Raw genomic sequence first — 17,689 nt, 5'->3', positions numbered from 1 at the left:
AACGATCTTAACCGATACATATACGTAATATATATAGTTCATGTTTATTTAAATAATTGAGTCGTTAAAGAGAAAAAAAAATTTCTTTAACAATAAAATCGATTGTATATAGAATTTAAATTATGAAAATCCATTCTATGGGCAAAAGTTTTAGTGCAGGGTGGCGGGGGCATCGTTGATATTGAATACGTGAGGCTTTAAAGAATTTAGTACATAAATTGAACTTAACGATTGCCTCGCTTCGGCAAATAAGCAGCCCTGTTATGTATGGGATCAGTTATTTAAAGTGTTTCAAGTGCAAAAATGTTGAAACTTTCCTCTCAAGTCTATCGTCCATCGTATTGGCAATTAAATCGTTAAGCATTTGAACATATATATATATACTAGAAAGCAAGTAATATAACAAATAAAAGAATAAATTCCCATTATCCTTACATAGAATCAGCGCATACAAACATCCTGTTGTTGGCGTACACACTACTGTTAAGTAATAAAAAGAAAATTCATTTTATAAAATCAACATCATCAACACCTCATCCATATGAAAGTATTTTCATGCTTTTCCACTGATTTGGCATGTGAATGAAAGCTTGTTGTGTACACAGTTGAAAATAAAGGAAAATGAAAAAAAAAAAAAAAAATAAAAATAAAAATAAAAATAAAAAAATACTCCCTCCTTCCTCTACCCGGATAGCCTCGAAGCCACTTAGAAGTTATTTAAACAGTTATACGAGTTTACTTTGCATTATATACATACATATGCATATATCTATGAGCTGAGTAGTAAGTAGTGGTGGTATGGGATAACGATGGCGATGACGATGGCGATGATGATGGTAATGGTGATAGTTGGCGTTAGAGTGTTAGAGTGTTGTATATTGGCTGGGTTAGCTACATGGCGTGTTTTTAGTTAAAAGAGAATGTGAATTCGAGCAGAAAATGTGTTGCTGTCGTTCCCGTTTGCTGCTGCTGCTGCTGCTGCTGCTGTTGTTGTTGTTGTTGTTGTTTGTTCGGGCAACAATATTCATATATCATGTGGTATAAGCGCAATGCAGCAAAATTAAACTCCTACTAAACTTGCACATAAACATATTCATACTTATTATATGATGTTTATTTGTATGTTTAAATGTTGATTCTAAGATAGTTGACTCAAGATAAATGCACACTAGTGTACTAGTGTTAAGTGAGTGAAAGTGCTGTTTTACAGGGAAGATGAGCGCTCTCCGCTTGTCTATTGCATGCAGGCAATATAAGATAGTGCCAGGGGTGGATTTAGAAGATCAGTGCAAATTATTACGTTAATGGTAACGAACAATTTGAAGAGAATAAAAGCAACATATGTGCACGCTACATGCTAGCTTTCTTGCACCGTGTTCAACTGTGTGTACAAAATTTTTCAATAATTTTTATATAACATTTTTTTTTTTTTTTTTTTTTTTAATCAATTCGTAAAAATTGTGTTTGAATGTAAACGACAAGGCCGATCGTTCGTTCGTTCGTTCGCCTGCTTTGCGATAATGAAGTTATCGTTATAATAATTTTGTAAGCCTGTAGCAAGAGCAAGTAAAGTAAGTTTAGTCTAGGTGCTTCTTAAGCCTGTCTCCTGTCTCCTGTCTCCTGTCTCCTATCTCATATCTCCTATCTTCGGGTATAATCGATCGCCTACACAATTCGCTTCAAAAGGCATTCTTCTGCTTCATTTTTAATGCTTTCTTTTTTTTTTTCTTTTTTTTTTTTTTTTGGTTTAAATTGTTAACCGAGAATTTTGTTATTTATACATAATTAAGTTGTTGTCATTTTTGTTACATTTACAGTCATATTTGCTCTGTTCATTAGCTGCTTAGCACTAACGTGAAACGGAGACTTGCGAGACAGACTGGACAGCAAAGAAATATGCAAACAAAGCAGACAAACAATTACATTCACACTCACATTATTTAAGTAAATATTTAATAAGTGTTATAATATTTAAATACGTAGTTATCGGTTATACTTATACAAACTCATACGCATGCATTCGCATATTTAACACAACTTATTATATATTTGTTAAGTGTTTATTTATCGTTTACTTGAAAAGTTTGGTTATTAAAGTTTATTGGCATTTTGCTTGAAGAAGCTTAGCACAGCCATTTATGTATTTGTTTACAACAGAAACGTATCCCAAAGGGTAATTTTTTTTTCTTCTCTTTTTCGCTGTCATTGAAGAATCTTAAATTCTTATATAGTTAAGCACAAGGCAACAGTGCACTTTTATATGAAATTTTGCACTTAAAAAACATAAGGCCATCAGAGAGAGCTCTTATAATATATATACGATCTCGATTAGCTAATTAACTACAGTCTTGTACCGTTGAGTTTTTCGAACGGAGCTAATTTGAAAAGAAACAAAAATCTTCTTCAATTTGAAATGAGTCTTCGTAACGAAAAAAATCCATTACAAAATCCCTATAATGTCTACCAATCTATACCTATATACCAACAAGGTGTATTATATCCGCCTGATGCGATAGACGGTCGAAAGCTCTACATCATTTTGAAAGCATATAAAAGAATTCTCCTCAAGGCATGTCCCTCTGTCCTACCAAATTTGAAGTCGATATTTTTATTTTGGCGACCAAGAGATTGCCAAAAGTACACACCACACAGACGGACAGACATGGCTAAATCAAGTCAGAATTTCACGCTGATCAAGAATATGTATATACTTTAAAAAATCTCTGAAACGTCCGTTTAAGTGTTACATACATTTTGGAAAAAAAACAAAAACAAAATAAGAATACCTCCCCTCCGTCTTACAGTACTGGGTATAATAAAAAAAAAAAAAAAAAAAAAAAAAACAATGTATTTATATAAAAGTTTGGAATATTTTTTCTTACCTAGCCCCGCGGATACATTATGTTGAACATGACTTTTAATTTGCGGCCTCATTTGCAAAATGCCATCAATATGCATAGAAATGATACGAGATATATTCAATCGATTTGTTAAGAAGTTTAAAAGAAATTCCTTTCCCTCATTCCAATCTATGTTGCGTTAATGTGATATCCATCTAGAAATCGCTGCTGTAGCGAATGTTCGGTTGGGAATTAATTTTTTTTTACTAGCCATTTAAAGAGTAGCGAACATTATAACACATTTCGTGTCATTTACATGTTAAATGTGTGTGCATATGATTATGAATTCAATGAGAGCATAAACATTAGTTTACTTAATCGTTCGTTCATATCAATCGATAAATATGAAAGATTAGGTTTGAGGAGTGAATGTACTTTGCGTACTTGTGTTCTTAAGTTAGTTAAAAAAAAAAAAAAAAAAAGAAAAGAAAATCAAAATATTATCAAAAGTTTTTACTTAAATTCTTCTTAAACGTATTGTTTTGCTTTTTGCTTTTTTCTTGTCATTTCTTTTCTTTTATTATCAACATCGTTTAGCTTTTTATAATCCTACGGATAACAACGGCGATATTATAATTGACTGTCTTTCTTTTTATTCATACATAATACGCTAAATAATTTTGTGCTTGAAATGTTAAATAGCAACCGTTTAATTTAAGCACTTTCGCTGTCATCTCAGTTTTCATGACAGTTTCAAATAAAAGAAAATAAAAATTATTTTTCGCTTTCTATCTAACTAAAATGCCAGCAGGAAAATAAACTTAGCGCCAAAAAAATATTGTTTTATTAAATTTTTATATCCACTACTTAGCAAATAGCAAGGTATGTAAAATGTTCAATGTAACGATGAGGAATAACAAACAGCAATATATTTAAGACCCTCTTCATCGGCGCGGTCATTGAAAACGGACGCGCAAGGCTCTACTTCATTTGGCATATCGTGCTACGACTTTTAACGAACATTCCGCTTGGGTTGTTGGTCCACTGAACATCGGCTTTTAGTGCTAGGAAACATTAAAACAATAGAAAAGAGATTAGCGTTAGGGGAAAAAAGCGTTCAGTGTATCCGTCTACCACTTGTTCTTCTCTTATTGTACATATGATTATCATAAGTTTATTTTAATGTAATAAAAATCCATCCAATAGACTGCGATCGGCTCTCCTTATAAATTCCCTTTTTTTTCGCTTCTTTCCTGTAAGTAATTATAGCGGTATATATGTATATAGGTATAAGGCGTTTTTATGATTCCAGTATACTGATGAGCTTAGATTTTCATCATTGTTTTATGCTTATTACCTATTGTTTTAATTAACGTTTGCAGGGGAATCGAAATTCGTTTCAAACTGCATACAATTATTGTCTTGTTTAATTAGTTTTTGTTTTTTGTTTGCTTTGCTTAAAAAAGAATAATAATAGAAAAAAAGGTCACGCGATTTTTTTTTTCTTTTTTCGTTTTTTTCATCAGCTTTCTTTTTTTCCTATTCTTCGTATCATTTCAGCGAGTCCTTTCTATAAAGTATGAAGAGAGCAAAAAAAAAAAAAAAAAACAAAAACAAAAAAAGCAACTGTTTAATATAATTATGAAAAATTAATGGCTTACAATTTCGGGAAACACAATAACCAGCTTAAACGTCAAATGTATTTAACACTAACTCCCCGTGTAATTACGATAATTTGTTCCTTCTTTTGGCATTTTAATGTTATCCTTACTGTTTTAATGTCCAGTTTTTCTTTCTTCTTTTTCTTTTTCTTTTTTTTTTTTTCGTTTAGTGTTGCAATTTTTTACAAGGGCTATGATTTATGTAAAAATTGTGTGCATACTATTATGGCCTCACCTAACTGAGCACAATAACAATTCTAGAAAGGCAATTGTCCGAAAATTAATATGTTAAAATATTACAAACAAATTGCTCAAAAGCTGACCCTTAAATACCCTACATCAGATCGCCTAAAAGTATAAAATGATGAGAAATAACAAAAAAAAAAAAATGTCATTTTTCGCTTGTTTTTCGTATAAAGTGACATTAGACTAGAACTTAGTATTTATGAGAGCCTACTTTTCCATAAGCAACATTATGCGAAAGCGGTTCCGATAAATCGGCGCATGTGATGCATGATGATAAGATGGCCCACTATGTGTATATATATTAATATAATGGCATTTTATTGCCATATGAGTGATTTTTTTGTATCTTGTTTTTTTTTTGCAAAAATCATTATTTGGAAGCGGACTGAAAAAATAATTCGATTGCACTGAAAGTTTTCCACAATTATTTTATATAACAAAATATTATTACGACTGTTAATTGGTTCAGTTCATTTGCCAAAAGGGTAAGTAGGCAGGACTATAGGGTGTAGAATAAAACTGTGGTATCTTCAAGCTGTACGCAATTGGATAAACGTATCGAACATAGTTTCTTGGAGATTTGGATAGGTGTAGTTTTGCGTCAATGCGTATGATGGACAGTGGATGCGCTACGATATCCAAAATTGAAGTAAGCACGATGCAGAGTATGCGAACCAATAACATTGGCAATGCAGCAAAACACTCGTGGGGTGATAAACTTAGACAAATTTAGCGCGATATTCAAATGTGAGCTCGCTTGGGTATAGGCTCAAAAGATGAAACATACTTTCGAAATGGATTTCGAAAATTACCTAAACGATGAGCAGAAGTAGTTGCCACCCAGATTGAAAAATACTTTAATTAATATTTTTCATTCACTTTGTTGCTGGAAGAAGAAAAAAAAGAAAAAAAAATTGATTCAACATATTGATGCTCTTAACACTCTACTCTTATACATAGCGATTGCTTTGAAGATATACTAAAATGGTCAAATTATTGTCATATAACGATCGTTTCATAATAAATACATCAAGTGAATATCGTTCGTTTTTCGGCTAAAACTGCTAATGTACAGAACATAAGCATAGAAACCATGAGTTAAACTTTAGCCGGATAGATTGAGTTAATACGATGCAGACGGGATGCTCTCCTTCGATTGATTTAGTAAAAGTTGGCTCTATTTGCATACTTTTTGAATATTGCCTACATTCTTATACATGTAATGTAATCTGAGCGTGCAAGTATTGTGGAATATAAAAATATCAACCAGTCCCCCAGTCTATCAGTCTACCAGTCTACCACAACTATAGCAACGGTAGACCGAAAATGTTTATGGAAAGTGAGAAAAGGCAGATTCTTTCAAGTTTATATTCATTCAATGTATTACGGATGCTATAGCTAACAATGTATTCGATCTTTTTTGCTAGGAAACAAACACAAGCAAACATTGCTTTTATATACGATTACACTTTAGTGTATCAAATTAGTTTCACACATATCTAAAGTAATTTATTTCATAAAACAAAAACTTTAAATGATTTTAAAAGTTTTTCAAACTAAAGTTAATTAAACGATTGGTGACTACATTTGTTCGTTTATGTAGGGTTGAATTGGAAACAAGTAGCATTAATCACAAGTAACGTAATAATAAAAACTTTAATAAAAGTTATCTGATTGTACAAAGCAATTGCACAAGCACTTAAAATTTCAAACTCAACCTCTCGTTAAACTCAGTATATATCAGAATCACGTAAATAGGGAAAGTCGCCACTGTTAAGGAACTGTAATGAAACAAGGCTACCGAGACTTGTTAAACACGTTTAAAGGCTTATAGCGATGCTGCTCCATTATATCACAGTTGACGGTTCAAACTTTCAAAGAACGCGTATTGGGAAAAATCCAAAGAGCGGTACCATACGAGTTAACTGACCATAACACCATTACGAACCGTTTCAAGATCGCTTATTCATTGCTTGCTAAACAAAAATGGTAAGAGTTTTCTGTGGACGAGGACAGCCATCGACACTGATATCGGAGCGCAATATTCACGGCCACAAAGTTTTGCTGCGCGCATGTTGGGATGAGCAACGTGTAGTGTTTTATGAGCTCCTGAAACTGAATGAAAGTGTTACGGCAGATATCTGACGAGGTCAGTCGAACAAATTAAACGATGTATTGTTGCAAAAAATATCAGAAATAGCTGGTAGTCCTACCAGACGCAAAGTCATCCTCTTGCACGACAAGTCTCGGCTACATGTTGCAGGAGTTGTCAAGGATACAAGCAAGGTTGTAGCTCGAATGGGAAGTTCTGCCGAACCCAGCACATACTCACCAGACATGTCGCCTTCTGACTACGACTTGTTCAGATCGAAGCAGCACGGCTTGGCTGGGACACGATTTCGACAAGCTGAAGAAGTGCGAAAATGGGTCGATGATTGAATTGCTATCAAACCAGTGTCGTTCTTTCGATACTGTATTGCCCTGTTACCAAATAGTTGGGAAAAAAATTATTGAAATCCATGGAATGTCTGCTGCAGCAATTTTTCTCAGTAAATGACTTTTTCAAGTCAAAAATTGATTAAGATACATGCAAGCACCTAACCGTTCGGCATAAATTTTGGAAGTAGAAAAAAATGTGAAAAGATTATTTCATAAGCATAGCATAACTTGCACGTTACCCCAAGTCGCCGTCGCCGTCGCCGTCGCCGTCGCCTGTGTAAGCTATTACACAACATACATATGCGAACAATGCCGATAAGGGGTATAGTTGAAGTAAAGTAAACCGCATCACAACATTCGCTATACGGGAGGGAATGTAGATTATAAAGCAAATAATAGTAATTTTTAGAAGTTTTGCTAATTTTTGGTGAACCTACAGCGAAGCGAGTATGTACTCTTCAACTTTACGAGGAATTCACGACATGTTATCATTTTTTTATTGCTAACGATAAAGATTTTAAATCGTAATCGCAATTTTACAACAGAGATACTTGGATAGACTTTATTACTAAATTGCTAAAATATACGAGATCTTCGATATATATTTCAAGGCAATATAATAGCGTTCTTAAAACTTAATATATCTCAGGTTGTGTGGATACACAGAAAAAATTATTTATATCCTCTTACAAAATCTTTGCACCCTGTCTAGCTACGGGGCATTACAAACACCATTCGTTTTTTTTTTTTTTTTTTTTATCATTTGTTACTACGTCTTTAAACTTGAAAACTTGGCCAACAATTGTGGAGCAATTTAAGTGTAATTAGTTGGCCATGATTATGCCAACGCTTTATGAATTTATAAGATAAAGTTTTTTGGGAATTAATAATGATGTCAAGCATTTTATATTCATAAGGTTTATTAGCATCTCGTATAATTTAGTACATAATATTTAGACAATAATTTTTATACTCACCGATGGACAGCAATGGTATATTAATTCTGTTCTTCAGTTAGCAGCTAGCAGCAGAATGCATTAAATAAAAAAATAAAAATAAATAAGTAAATAAAAATTAAATAATGTCTGCTTAACATCACGATTAATTATTATAAGGTTCAAAATGACTTTTGACTTTCACGCTCTCACACTCAGGATCCACATTCAGGTCCAAGTTCATATATTCCGTCACGTAGAGAGTAAGCGAACAAACATGTAACGAAGGAGAAGCATTGAGCGAAATGCGAACGGATTTTTTTTTGAAAATTCATTTATTGCCGGCCGAGCACTAATTCGCGTTTAGTAACCTGTCATCCGTTTCACCGTAATTTTCTTTGAGCATGACGACAAACAATTTCATACGCCTAAGACGCCGTAAGACTTAGAAAATTTCCCATATGAAAAATTAGTTCGCTTGATTAGGGAAGGGAGTTAAGGGAGTTGCGTGATCAAAGGGAAGGGAATTTAAAGCAAATGAGTAAAACCGGTTACAACCAAATTTAAGCTTAGGTACTTACGTTATCGGAAGAAGAAAAGTCTTGCCCAGTAATTTACCCGGGCTAATTTATTTCCCTATAAGTTCGAGATGAGATGAAAAAAAACGTTGAAGTAAATTGCTTTTCCAAATACAGAAATTAAAAATTTCTATTTTTTTATTTCATATTCTAAAGCAAAATGCAAATATTTGGGAACATATATATATATATATATATAGTACGAGGAGGTATAATTGAATAAATTCAGAATTCTATATAAAATGCAAGATATACTTTACAACGAGCCATATATTTATCAACGATAGGATAGGAATTATGATTTCGTTGAAACCGAACCTTACCTACCTAACCTTACCTATTTGATTGCCATACTAGATGAAAATATACTTGTGCATGCATGCATGTGCGTCGATAGATAATTAGTTACAGAATCACTTAAAGCGGTTCAAAAGTTAACATTTCAAGAAAAGAAAAAGAAAAAAACAAAAAAAAACAAAATAACCAAATTATATAAATTACCTGCACATTTATGATTGCATAATATTTAGATGCATATAAACAAATAATTGTTAATTACAGTGAGTTAAACAATTAAATATGAGCATAAATTATAAATGAATCAAAACAGGTTGAAATCATTTACTCAATAATGAATGAATGACTGAACGAGCGCCTGAATCGACGGACAATAGTACACAGTACAGAAATTACAAAAGTATTGAAGTTATAAGTCAAAGAGGTTATTTCCACTAAACATTACATGCAAACAAAGTAACAAGTAATTAGAAAAAAATTTCAATTATTAAAAACAAAAAATAATTAATCTATAGGCGCCAAAAATGCAAAGAAATATGACAAGTAAATAAATCATAACGGGGAAGAATCTCTCTGACTGCTAACAGCCAACAGTCGCTAATTAATAATGACGAGAAGCAAAAAATTGGAGAAGGTCGCTTGTCTTCTACACAGACAAGACGCTTTCGATACGTACTTGACTATAGCAATTCTCGTATTGATTGTATCAGGACATAATAAGTTTAAACGTGAGATGGGAGGAAGACTTCTTTAAGATCCATTAGTGAGTTGCAATTGCATGGCTAAGACGAATTTGCGAAAATGTTTGGATCTTGATTTTCTCAACATTGGTTGGATATAAAGGTGGAGTTAATTGAGGATTAATAAAAGAGTACTGCTGATGATGGTATTGTAGATTTATTTCTGTAATTTTCTCTTTAGCTTTTCTGCCAAGTTATCTTTGAAGATCCAACTTTTCCATGACACCATCCGTAATTAGAGTAACAGAAGCAGTATACGTCGCAGGTCAGGCCGAATTATTCGGATTTGATTGTAAATATTTTCGCGTAATGATTTTCATCAACAGCGTGAAGATCAAGCCGTCAATGTCGTCAAAATTGTCTAATGAATGATAAAACTGATATGCACTTGCCTTCTATACAAAGGCAAAAGCACTCTTTGTCAACTGCGTAATGTCTCGCTTTAGTATGACCGATGACACATGACGGGTAAATAAGAAGCGATAACTAGAGGCCACAGTGTCTCCGGAATGCCACAATAGGCTAACTCTCTGAAAGGCTGTTCCTAGTCTTCCGAAAGCAGACATCTTTGAGTAAAACTCTTAGCAAAGCCGCATGCAGTTATTCTACGTAGATGAATTCCTTCTCGGTTACACGGATATAGCCGTGCTTATATCAGAAGCGAGACTGTCTTGCGCGAAATCGAAACCTTCAGCCCTTGTGAAATATCAGTGGCATTACTGAGTTCATTGATATCACTGTGACAGTCGCATAATTTGTCAGTCCAAGAGTAACAAGTAACAAGAATCTTCTAAAAGAAGGCAAATCTAATGCTTCAAAAATCTTTTATAACATCGTCATATGTAAGAAGGCTTCGAGTTGCATGTGTGAATGTGAACCATGTGATCGAATAAAAAGGCAAAGTTCAAAACGCTCGGAAGCAAATAGTCGCTTCTTCCTATAGAAGGAACGTGCACATGACTCAGCCGTAGCTTAAGAGAATCATCATACAGTGAGGAACGCTGATTGAGAAGCCAGTTTGCCTTTGCCAAAGGAAAAAGCGGCAAAGTTAAAGAACTGTTTCGAGCTAATGCCGGCCTCAAGTCTTTCTCGGTATTGCGTACATTCGCATAAGCTTAATGTACTCTCAACATAGGTGGTGCCATCTGTTAAAAAATTCCTTTAATTTTCTGTCTCTCTAAGCACTCTCAAGGTTACTTACTGGTCTGTTCATAAACAACAAAGACACAAAGTTGACGCCAATTAATCAAGAATTAATCCCCAATGTTTACGTTTGATGATTAGAAACGAAACGAAATTATTTCTCCCATTAAACTGCAATATGGGGATGATCGGCAACGTCGATCAATTCAGTTTAATAATTTCTGAGAAAATTTCTCCTTTGCACGGTTCGTAGCTCTTCGATCGAAAATTTGATATCATTCGAAAAAGTTGTCGTTTCTACGACTCTTTCTAACATTCTATTAGGTAAATCTGAATATATTCAGCAAATGCGAAGAGAGAAATACTCGCCAAGCTTCCTATAATATGCCATATGAGAGGCATTAAAAAAAGCTGAATTTATCCTACGGTTAGTAAAAATATTGCTGCTATTACCACAAATAGAATGGTTTTACGCACACTTCACTTAACCAACATATAATTGCGATCTAGTTTATTGTGTGTTTTCATTTTATTTATTTATTTATTTATTCATTTATTTTTACTTCTTTATTTTTTTATTTTTTATTTTTTATTTTTTTGTTTTTTTTTATACCTTTCAACCATTTTATGAACGCGTACTTAAACGCTTATTTACGTACTCCGCCTTGTATGCGGATGGGTTTGGTTTGCTTTCTTACAGATATAAGCAGCTATATGCATATTGTTGATGGGTTTGTTTTCTTGCTGCCTATTTAGGTGTATATGCAACACTTTACGTACTCTTACTCCCCCACCTTAGCGATTATTGGTTGTAAATTTTTGTCGCCTTCTTTTTTGTTTTTTTTTTTTTTTTTTTTTTTTTTTCTTTCTATCATGGCAAACTGTCTTCTTATTCCTCTTTCTCGTACTGTTATTCAGGCAGTGTAATGTTTGCATTTATATTCATATTTTGAAGTGTGTTGCGTTTTTGTTGTTCTTAGCAATTGTGTATGGCAGTTAAAAACGTAGTGTAGGTGTTTACAGATGACGATTACACTCTCCTTTCCAGCAAAGCACTTGCAAATATTTTATCAGCCATATTGTGGAGAGGGAGGGTCAAAGAGTTTATAAAGTTTTTTTTCATTACCTAAAAGAGACTTACAATGACGATTGTATTACGTCACTAAGAAAATCACATATATAAAATGATAAAGTATATCTGCATGAAAACTGTCCATCCACTGTCCATCCCGTTGAAGTAAAAAATGATGAAGGATAATTTCCAGTGAAATAAAAGAAATGAATTGGTTTTACAAAAAATATCAAAATGAAGAGTGGGTGTTCATGATTTGTTTCGAAAGGCACCTTTACTTAAAGCAAACCGATTTGAATCATATCATCCGAGGAGAGGAATCGATCGAGTGTGTGTGAGCTCTCGAAAGAGTAAAGTACTGTGAAATGTTAAAACTCTGCTTTTGGCTAAAAGTCTCCGTCGGAATTGTAAATAAACCTGCACCGTCCACAATCTAATTATGCGAATCCAATCGAAGAAGTGTAAAAAAATGCATTTAAAATAAATAAAGGCCATACGTAGTAGCATTTGCAGGTTAGCGATTAAATTAAGTTCCCCTTAATCTTTCTCAATTCTTTTCAAACTCAAAAGCGTTATCCCTTGTTAATCATAATGAACATTCAAGTTGTCCTATTATATATGTTCTATAAATAAACTGATGGCTTTACGTTGCGTTGGCTATAAAGTTGCGAAACACATTTAAAAATAACAATCAAAAATTTTTTATTACATAATGGGGACAAGAAGATCAATTGCCATCTTCGTAGTTCTCTTACTCCGAGATTAGTTTTCCTTCCATGACAATATTATGTATATATAAATATGGTATAATTTGGATGGCAGAAGCAATTCCATTTTGTCCTGAGCACATCGGGGGAGGGGGTAAGCCCTTCATTCTCTTCATCGCTTTCATTTCTGGGACTTATTTCAGTAGCACGCTCGTTTTATTTACTTTGTATAACGATCAATAAGACGATCCAACATAAATTTTAATAAAAGAACTTGCAACGGCTGTTGGAGCGAACACTGTAAGGCTTTGAAATCTTACAAAAAAAAAATAAAAATAAAAATATATATGTATATATATCAAATCTTTCGATTTAACCTCAAAGAAAGCACAAGAAGATTAAAAAGCCCTTTGAACAGCCCGTTGCCTTAGAACGATAAATTTTTTCACATTTTTCTACCAAAGCCAAGGTATATACCCATAGTTGAAGGCCATCAACAAAAAAAAAAAAAAAAAAAAAAAAAAAAAACCAAAATTTTTAGATTAAAAAAAAAAAAAAAAAAAAAAAAAAAAAAAAACGCCTTCATTTTCCAGATTTACAAAAATAATAATGCATAAGAGAAAACTTCTTTAAGATATGGCAAGAGTTCAAGTAAATAATTAAGTATAAGCAGAAGATTGCTCTTAATTTTCTTTCCCCCTGCAATAGGATTAGATTATAAAAATTTAAGAATAAATTTAAGTTTACTTATTTGATGGTCATCCATTGGTCGCCGTAAATATCATATGATTATATGGCATTCATTCCGTGCACTCTTTTATACATGTATACATATATATATGTATATGTATAAAACTATTTGAAATTTATTCCTAAAATATGTATATGAGTGAGAGAGAACAATAAATTTTCGCATCATAAAACTTTCATTTGCGGAAAAATAAAATACATGGGAATGAAAATCAGTAAAAAATCAACGCAGCGTAAAAGTCTTGTTCTATTTCAAAGATTTAAGTTCAATTTATGGACATGACATAAACTAAACGGCAGACAGGAAATGTACACCCTTAAGGGTACGTTAGAGAAAACAAATTACAGCAATATCACTGAAATGGTCTGGTCACTTTGGCCGTACCACTCTACCATGCCATACCCAATCTCCATTAGGCCAATATTGTCGATTGTTGCCAAAAAAGATTCCAAACAATTTGGGGAAAAAAAGCCATCAGAAATTATTGTCACTGTGTGATAAGGTTTATGATAGCATAACGTGCACATAAATTTACAAGCAAAACAAAAACAAAAAACAAAGAACAGTCAAAGTGAAAAATTAAGCATTAAATTAAAATTTGATATATAATGTATTAGTTTTCAAAGTCTATTTATTATATCATTATTATATTATATCAACATTTTTATATTTCCTCGTAATTATTAATTTCCTTTTGTTTATTTATTGTTTTAATTTTCTCGTTGTTTCTCTTTTCTTCAATTTTCTTTTTAGAATTTGCTCGATCACGAACTAAGAAAGAAGCTTATTTTAAGGAAGACGAAGAAGAAGAGGAAAGGAAGTCGGCTGTGTTTTTCTTTAAGTAATACTCGCGACAATCAGCGAGCTACTGATTACTTAGACGGCGCTCAGTGCGTAACAGACATAAAAATTACTTTATTAACTCTAGAAAACAAAACTTTCTCATAAATTTTGACCTAATGACTATGGCAGAAGGTACCGACCCCATGGGGCATCATGCAGCATCCCATCACCACCATCACCACCATCAACACCATCAACAGCACCACCACTATCAGCAACCGCAACACCAGCAGCACAATGAACAACAACAGCAACATTTGCCTCCGCACGTCTCCGGTCATCATTACGCACCTTATAGTCATATGCCATATGGCTTGCCGCATAATTTGCCATTGGCCTTGAGTTTGCAACAGCAAGCAGCAGCTGCAGCCGCTGCGGCCGCTGCAGTAGCCGCTCAAAACCATGAACCGAATAATAGCAGTAGTAGTACGCATAGTAATGAAAATTTAAATGATCACAATAGTAATAGCAACAACAACAAAACTATTAACAATAACAATAACTCTCCTTTACCTTGGAAGCAGCGTAAACGTAAACGTTTATCGGCTGTTTTAGATAAATTACACAACAACAATAATAACAACAGTTTGAATTCCAATCATTTAAACATGGAAGTAGATGACGATGGCGACGATGGCGATGGTGGCGGTGGTGGCGGTGGTGGCGAAAGGGTTATCAAAAAAGAAGCGAATAACAATTGTAATGAAGAAGATGAACATAAACGGGTAAGCTGTAGTGGAGATGAGGCAGATTCAACAGAAAATATGTCTATTGGGGATAATGACGGCAGTCCAACTCGCTTGCCTATTAGTCCTATAAATGTTAGCGAAACGACTGCTGCCGATGTAAAGCTTATAAAATCGGAAGATACCAACCTTTTGTCTGTGGATATTAAGACTGAACCCCACTTAAGCAGTAGCAGTAGTAGTCCTTACGATCGTTATTTTCCCATACCGTCACCATTATTTGGTTATTACTTGCATACCAAGTATCTAAATGAAGTGTTTCGTCGTCGCCAAGATCTCTATCCATCGCCCATGCAACATACTCCTTCATCGATAGCGTCTTCGCAATTGGAGGAAATTTCACCATCAAGTAGAGAACATCAACAGCAACATTTCGAGCAATTAAAACAGGAACAAGACGAGGATCAAGGAAAAGAGCACATGAAAGCCATGGAGTTTACTCGTACAAGTCTGGTGGCAACAAAGGCACACAGCTCTCCTCCTCCTCCTCCATCGATGTCCGTGACCTTACCTTCGCCGCCACGCAGTGAAACATCAGCGAGCGGTGGCTTGGGACAGAGATCATCTCCTGCAACAGCCAGCGGCATTGATCCGGCCATCATGCCCCCTCCGCAAGAAAGACCATTAGATCTCTCAGTGCGCAGTGGCAGCAATACGCCTACTGGTGAATTGTTAACAAAAAAGTACAAATCCCCATCACCCTTGCCAGCTACAACTATGATGCTACCACCCAGCCAACAGCCCATGTCGTCAGCAGCTATGTCACCTTGCAGCAATAGCGGGGCTACCGGAAGCATAACAACCAGCAATAATTTCACAACGAACACGGCAAGTAACGCAGCAACAGTTTCACCTTATGGGATGACAACGCATACGGCTGCGGCAGCGGCCGCAGCTGCAGCTCATGCCGCTGCTGCTGCTGCGGCAGCGGCGGCTATGATTAAACTTGAAATGCCTATGCATCCACTGCATCCACACGCTGCTACTACGACTGTAGGTGTACCGGTAATTAAAGGTGACGTAGCTTCCCCCACTACCAAAGAATCGGTAGCCTGGCGGTATAATCTTGATGTATCACCAGTGGTTGAAGAAATGCCACCCGGCTCTGACGTTGCATATGTTTGTCCCGTGTGTGGGCAAATGTTTTCGCTACACGACCGTTTAGCCAAACACATGGCGTCACGGCACAAGTCACGCAACCCCTCCAATGACATAGCCAAAGCCTATTCATGCGAGGTGTGCAATCGCTCGTTTGCTCGTTCTGATATGCTAACACGTCACATGCGACTGCACACCGGCGTCAAACCTTACACGTGCAAAGTTTGCGGTCAAGTATTCTCTCGATCTGATCATTTATCTACGCATCAGCGAACACACACTGGAGAAAAGCCATATAAATGTCCGCAATGTCCGTATGCAGCGTGTAGGCGTGATATGATCACACGTCATATGCGTACACATACACGTTACGAAGCTCAACAGCAAAAAGCCCAGGCAGGTAACGGCGGCAACAACTCATCAGGATCCATGACAGATGGCAATCGTTCGGCTTTACCTCTTTTGGCCGATATGAAAATGAACATACCGCTACTGCTGAAAACCGACGACTACACGCGAACTTCCCCTTTAAATAATACCATAGCTGGCCCATTGCCAATAGTAGTGAAAACAGAGAGTGCCTAGTTCTCGGTGCCACTCACCTGGTGGCCTTACACGCTGAACTCTCGTTTTAAAGAGAGTTTACACTCTTGGTATTCGAAAAGATATTGAATGAATGAACATGACCTAAAGAAAATTAAATTTAACACCAGTTTAACCCGCCCCGCCACAACCCCTACTTACAACAAACTAGTTACGTAGGATAGTTTAGTTAGTTAAGATTCTGCATACGAAGTAGTAAAGGCAACAACCTAATTTTGATAATCTCTCTAGCAAGACTGAGTCTCTAAGCTTAAACACGTACACTAAAACAGTTTTAATTTCTACATAGAAGCATAAAGAATTATCTCTCTTTCAATTATTATTATTATTATTATTATTATTATTATTATTATTATTATTAAAAATTTCATAATTATCACTTATGTTTTAAGTTTCTATTGCCGCAAACCCACAAAAAAAGGGGGTACGAGTTTTTATTTCGTTTCACTTTTTTATAAATTTTACTTTAGAGTATTAAAAGCACAAAAAATTTATTAAAAAGAATTACTAAAGCATTTGTAGAATTTATAAGTTAAATTTTTTTTTTTAAATTTAATTATAGTTTATTTCATTTTTTTAAAAGCAAAATATTTAAAGATTTTATTTTTAACATTATATTCTTATTAAGTTATTTATTTTAATTTTTTAATAATTAAATTAATAAAAGTTAAATTTAGAAAAACATGATTCCTCTCTCCAATGTATACCAATAAATAATCCTCCCTAGGGCTCAAACTAATGAAATGAAAGAAAGAAAGAAAAAAAAAAAAAAAAAAAAAAAAATTAAAAAAAATTAAAAAAAAAAACAATTTTCAAAATTTTTTAAAAATTTCAAAAATGTATTGTTGTTGTTTTTAATTTTTTTTCTTATTTTTTTTTTTTTTTTAATTTATTTATTTATTATTATTATTTATTATTTCTTTTTTTTTTTTGATATTTTGATTTCATAAAATGATTTGAAATTTTGTTTTGTAATTAAAACCAAACATT

The 17,689-nt window shown here is 34.1% G+C and overlaps 1 protein-coding gene across 2 annotated transcripts in view; it reads left to right on the top strand.

The window, feature by feature from the left end:
• LOC119631930 (PR domain zinc finger protein 1) overlaps positions 1–17,289 on the top strand; it is a 106,570-nt gene extending 89,281 nt beyond the window's left edge. For both annotated transcript variants that reach the window (XM_038024520.1, XM_038024521.1), the window contains one exon: positions 14,163–17,289. In XM_038024520.1, coding sequence (XP_037880448.1) covers positions 14,369–16,681 — 2,313 coding nt within the window. In that variant the 5' untranslated portion in view covers positions 14,163–14,368 and the 3' untranslated portion in view covers positions 16,682–17,289. The remainder of the gene's footprint in view (positions 1–14,162) is intronic.
• Positions 17,290–17,689: the final 400 nt, after the last annotated feature.

Source organism: Glossina fuscipes, unplaced genomic scaffold (genome assembly GCF_014805625.2).
Source record: "Glossina fuscipes isolate IAEA_lab_2018 unplaced genomic scaffold, Yale_Gfus_2 1, whole genome shotgun sequence".
Classification (NCBI taxonomy): domain Eukaryota; kingdom Metazoa; phylum Arthropoda; class Insecta; order Diptera; family Glossinidae; genus Glossina; species Glossina fuscipes.
This window is presented reverse-complemented; position numbering and strand designations above follow the sequence as displayed.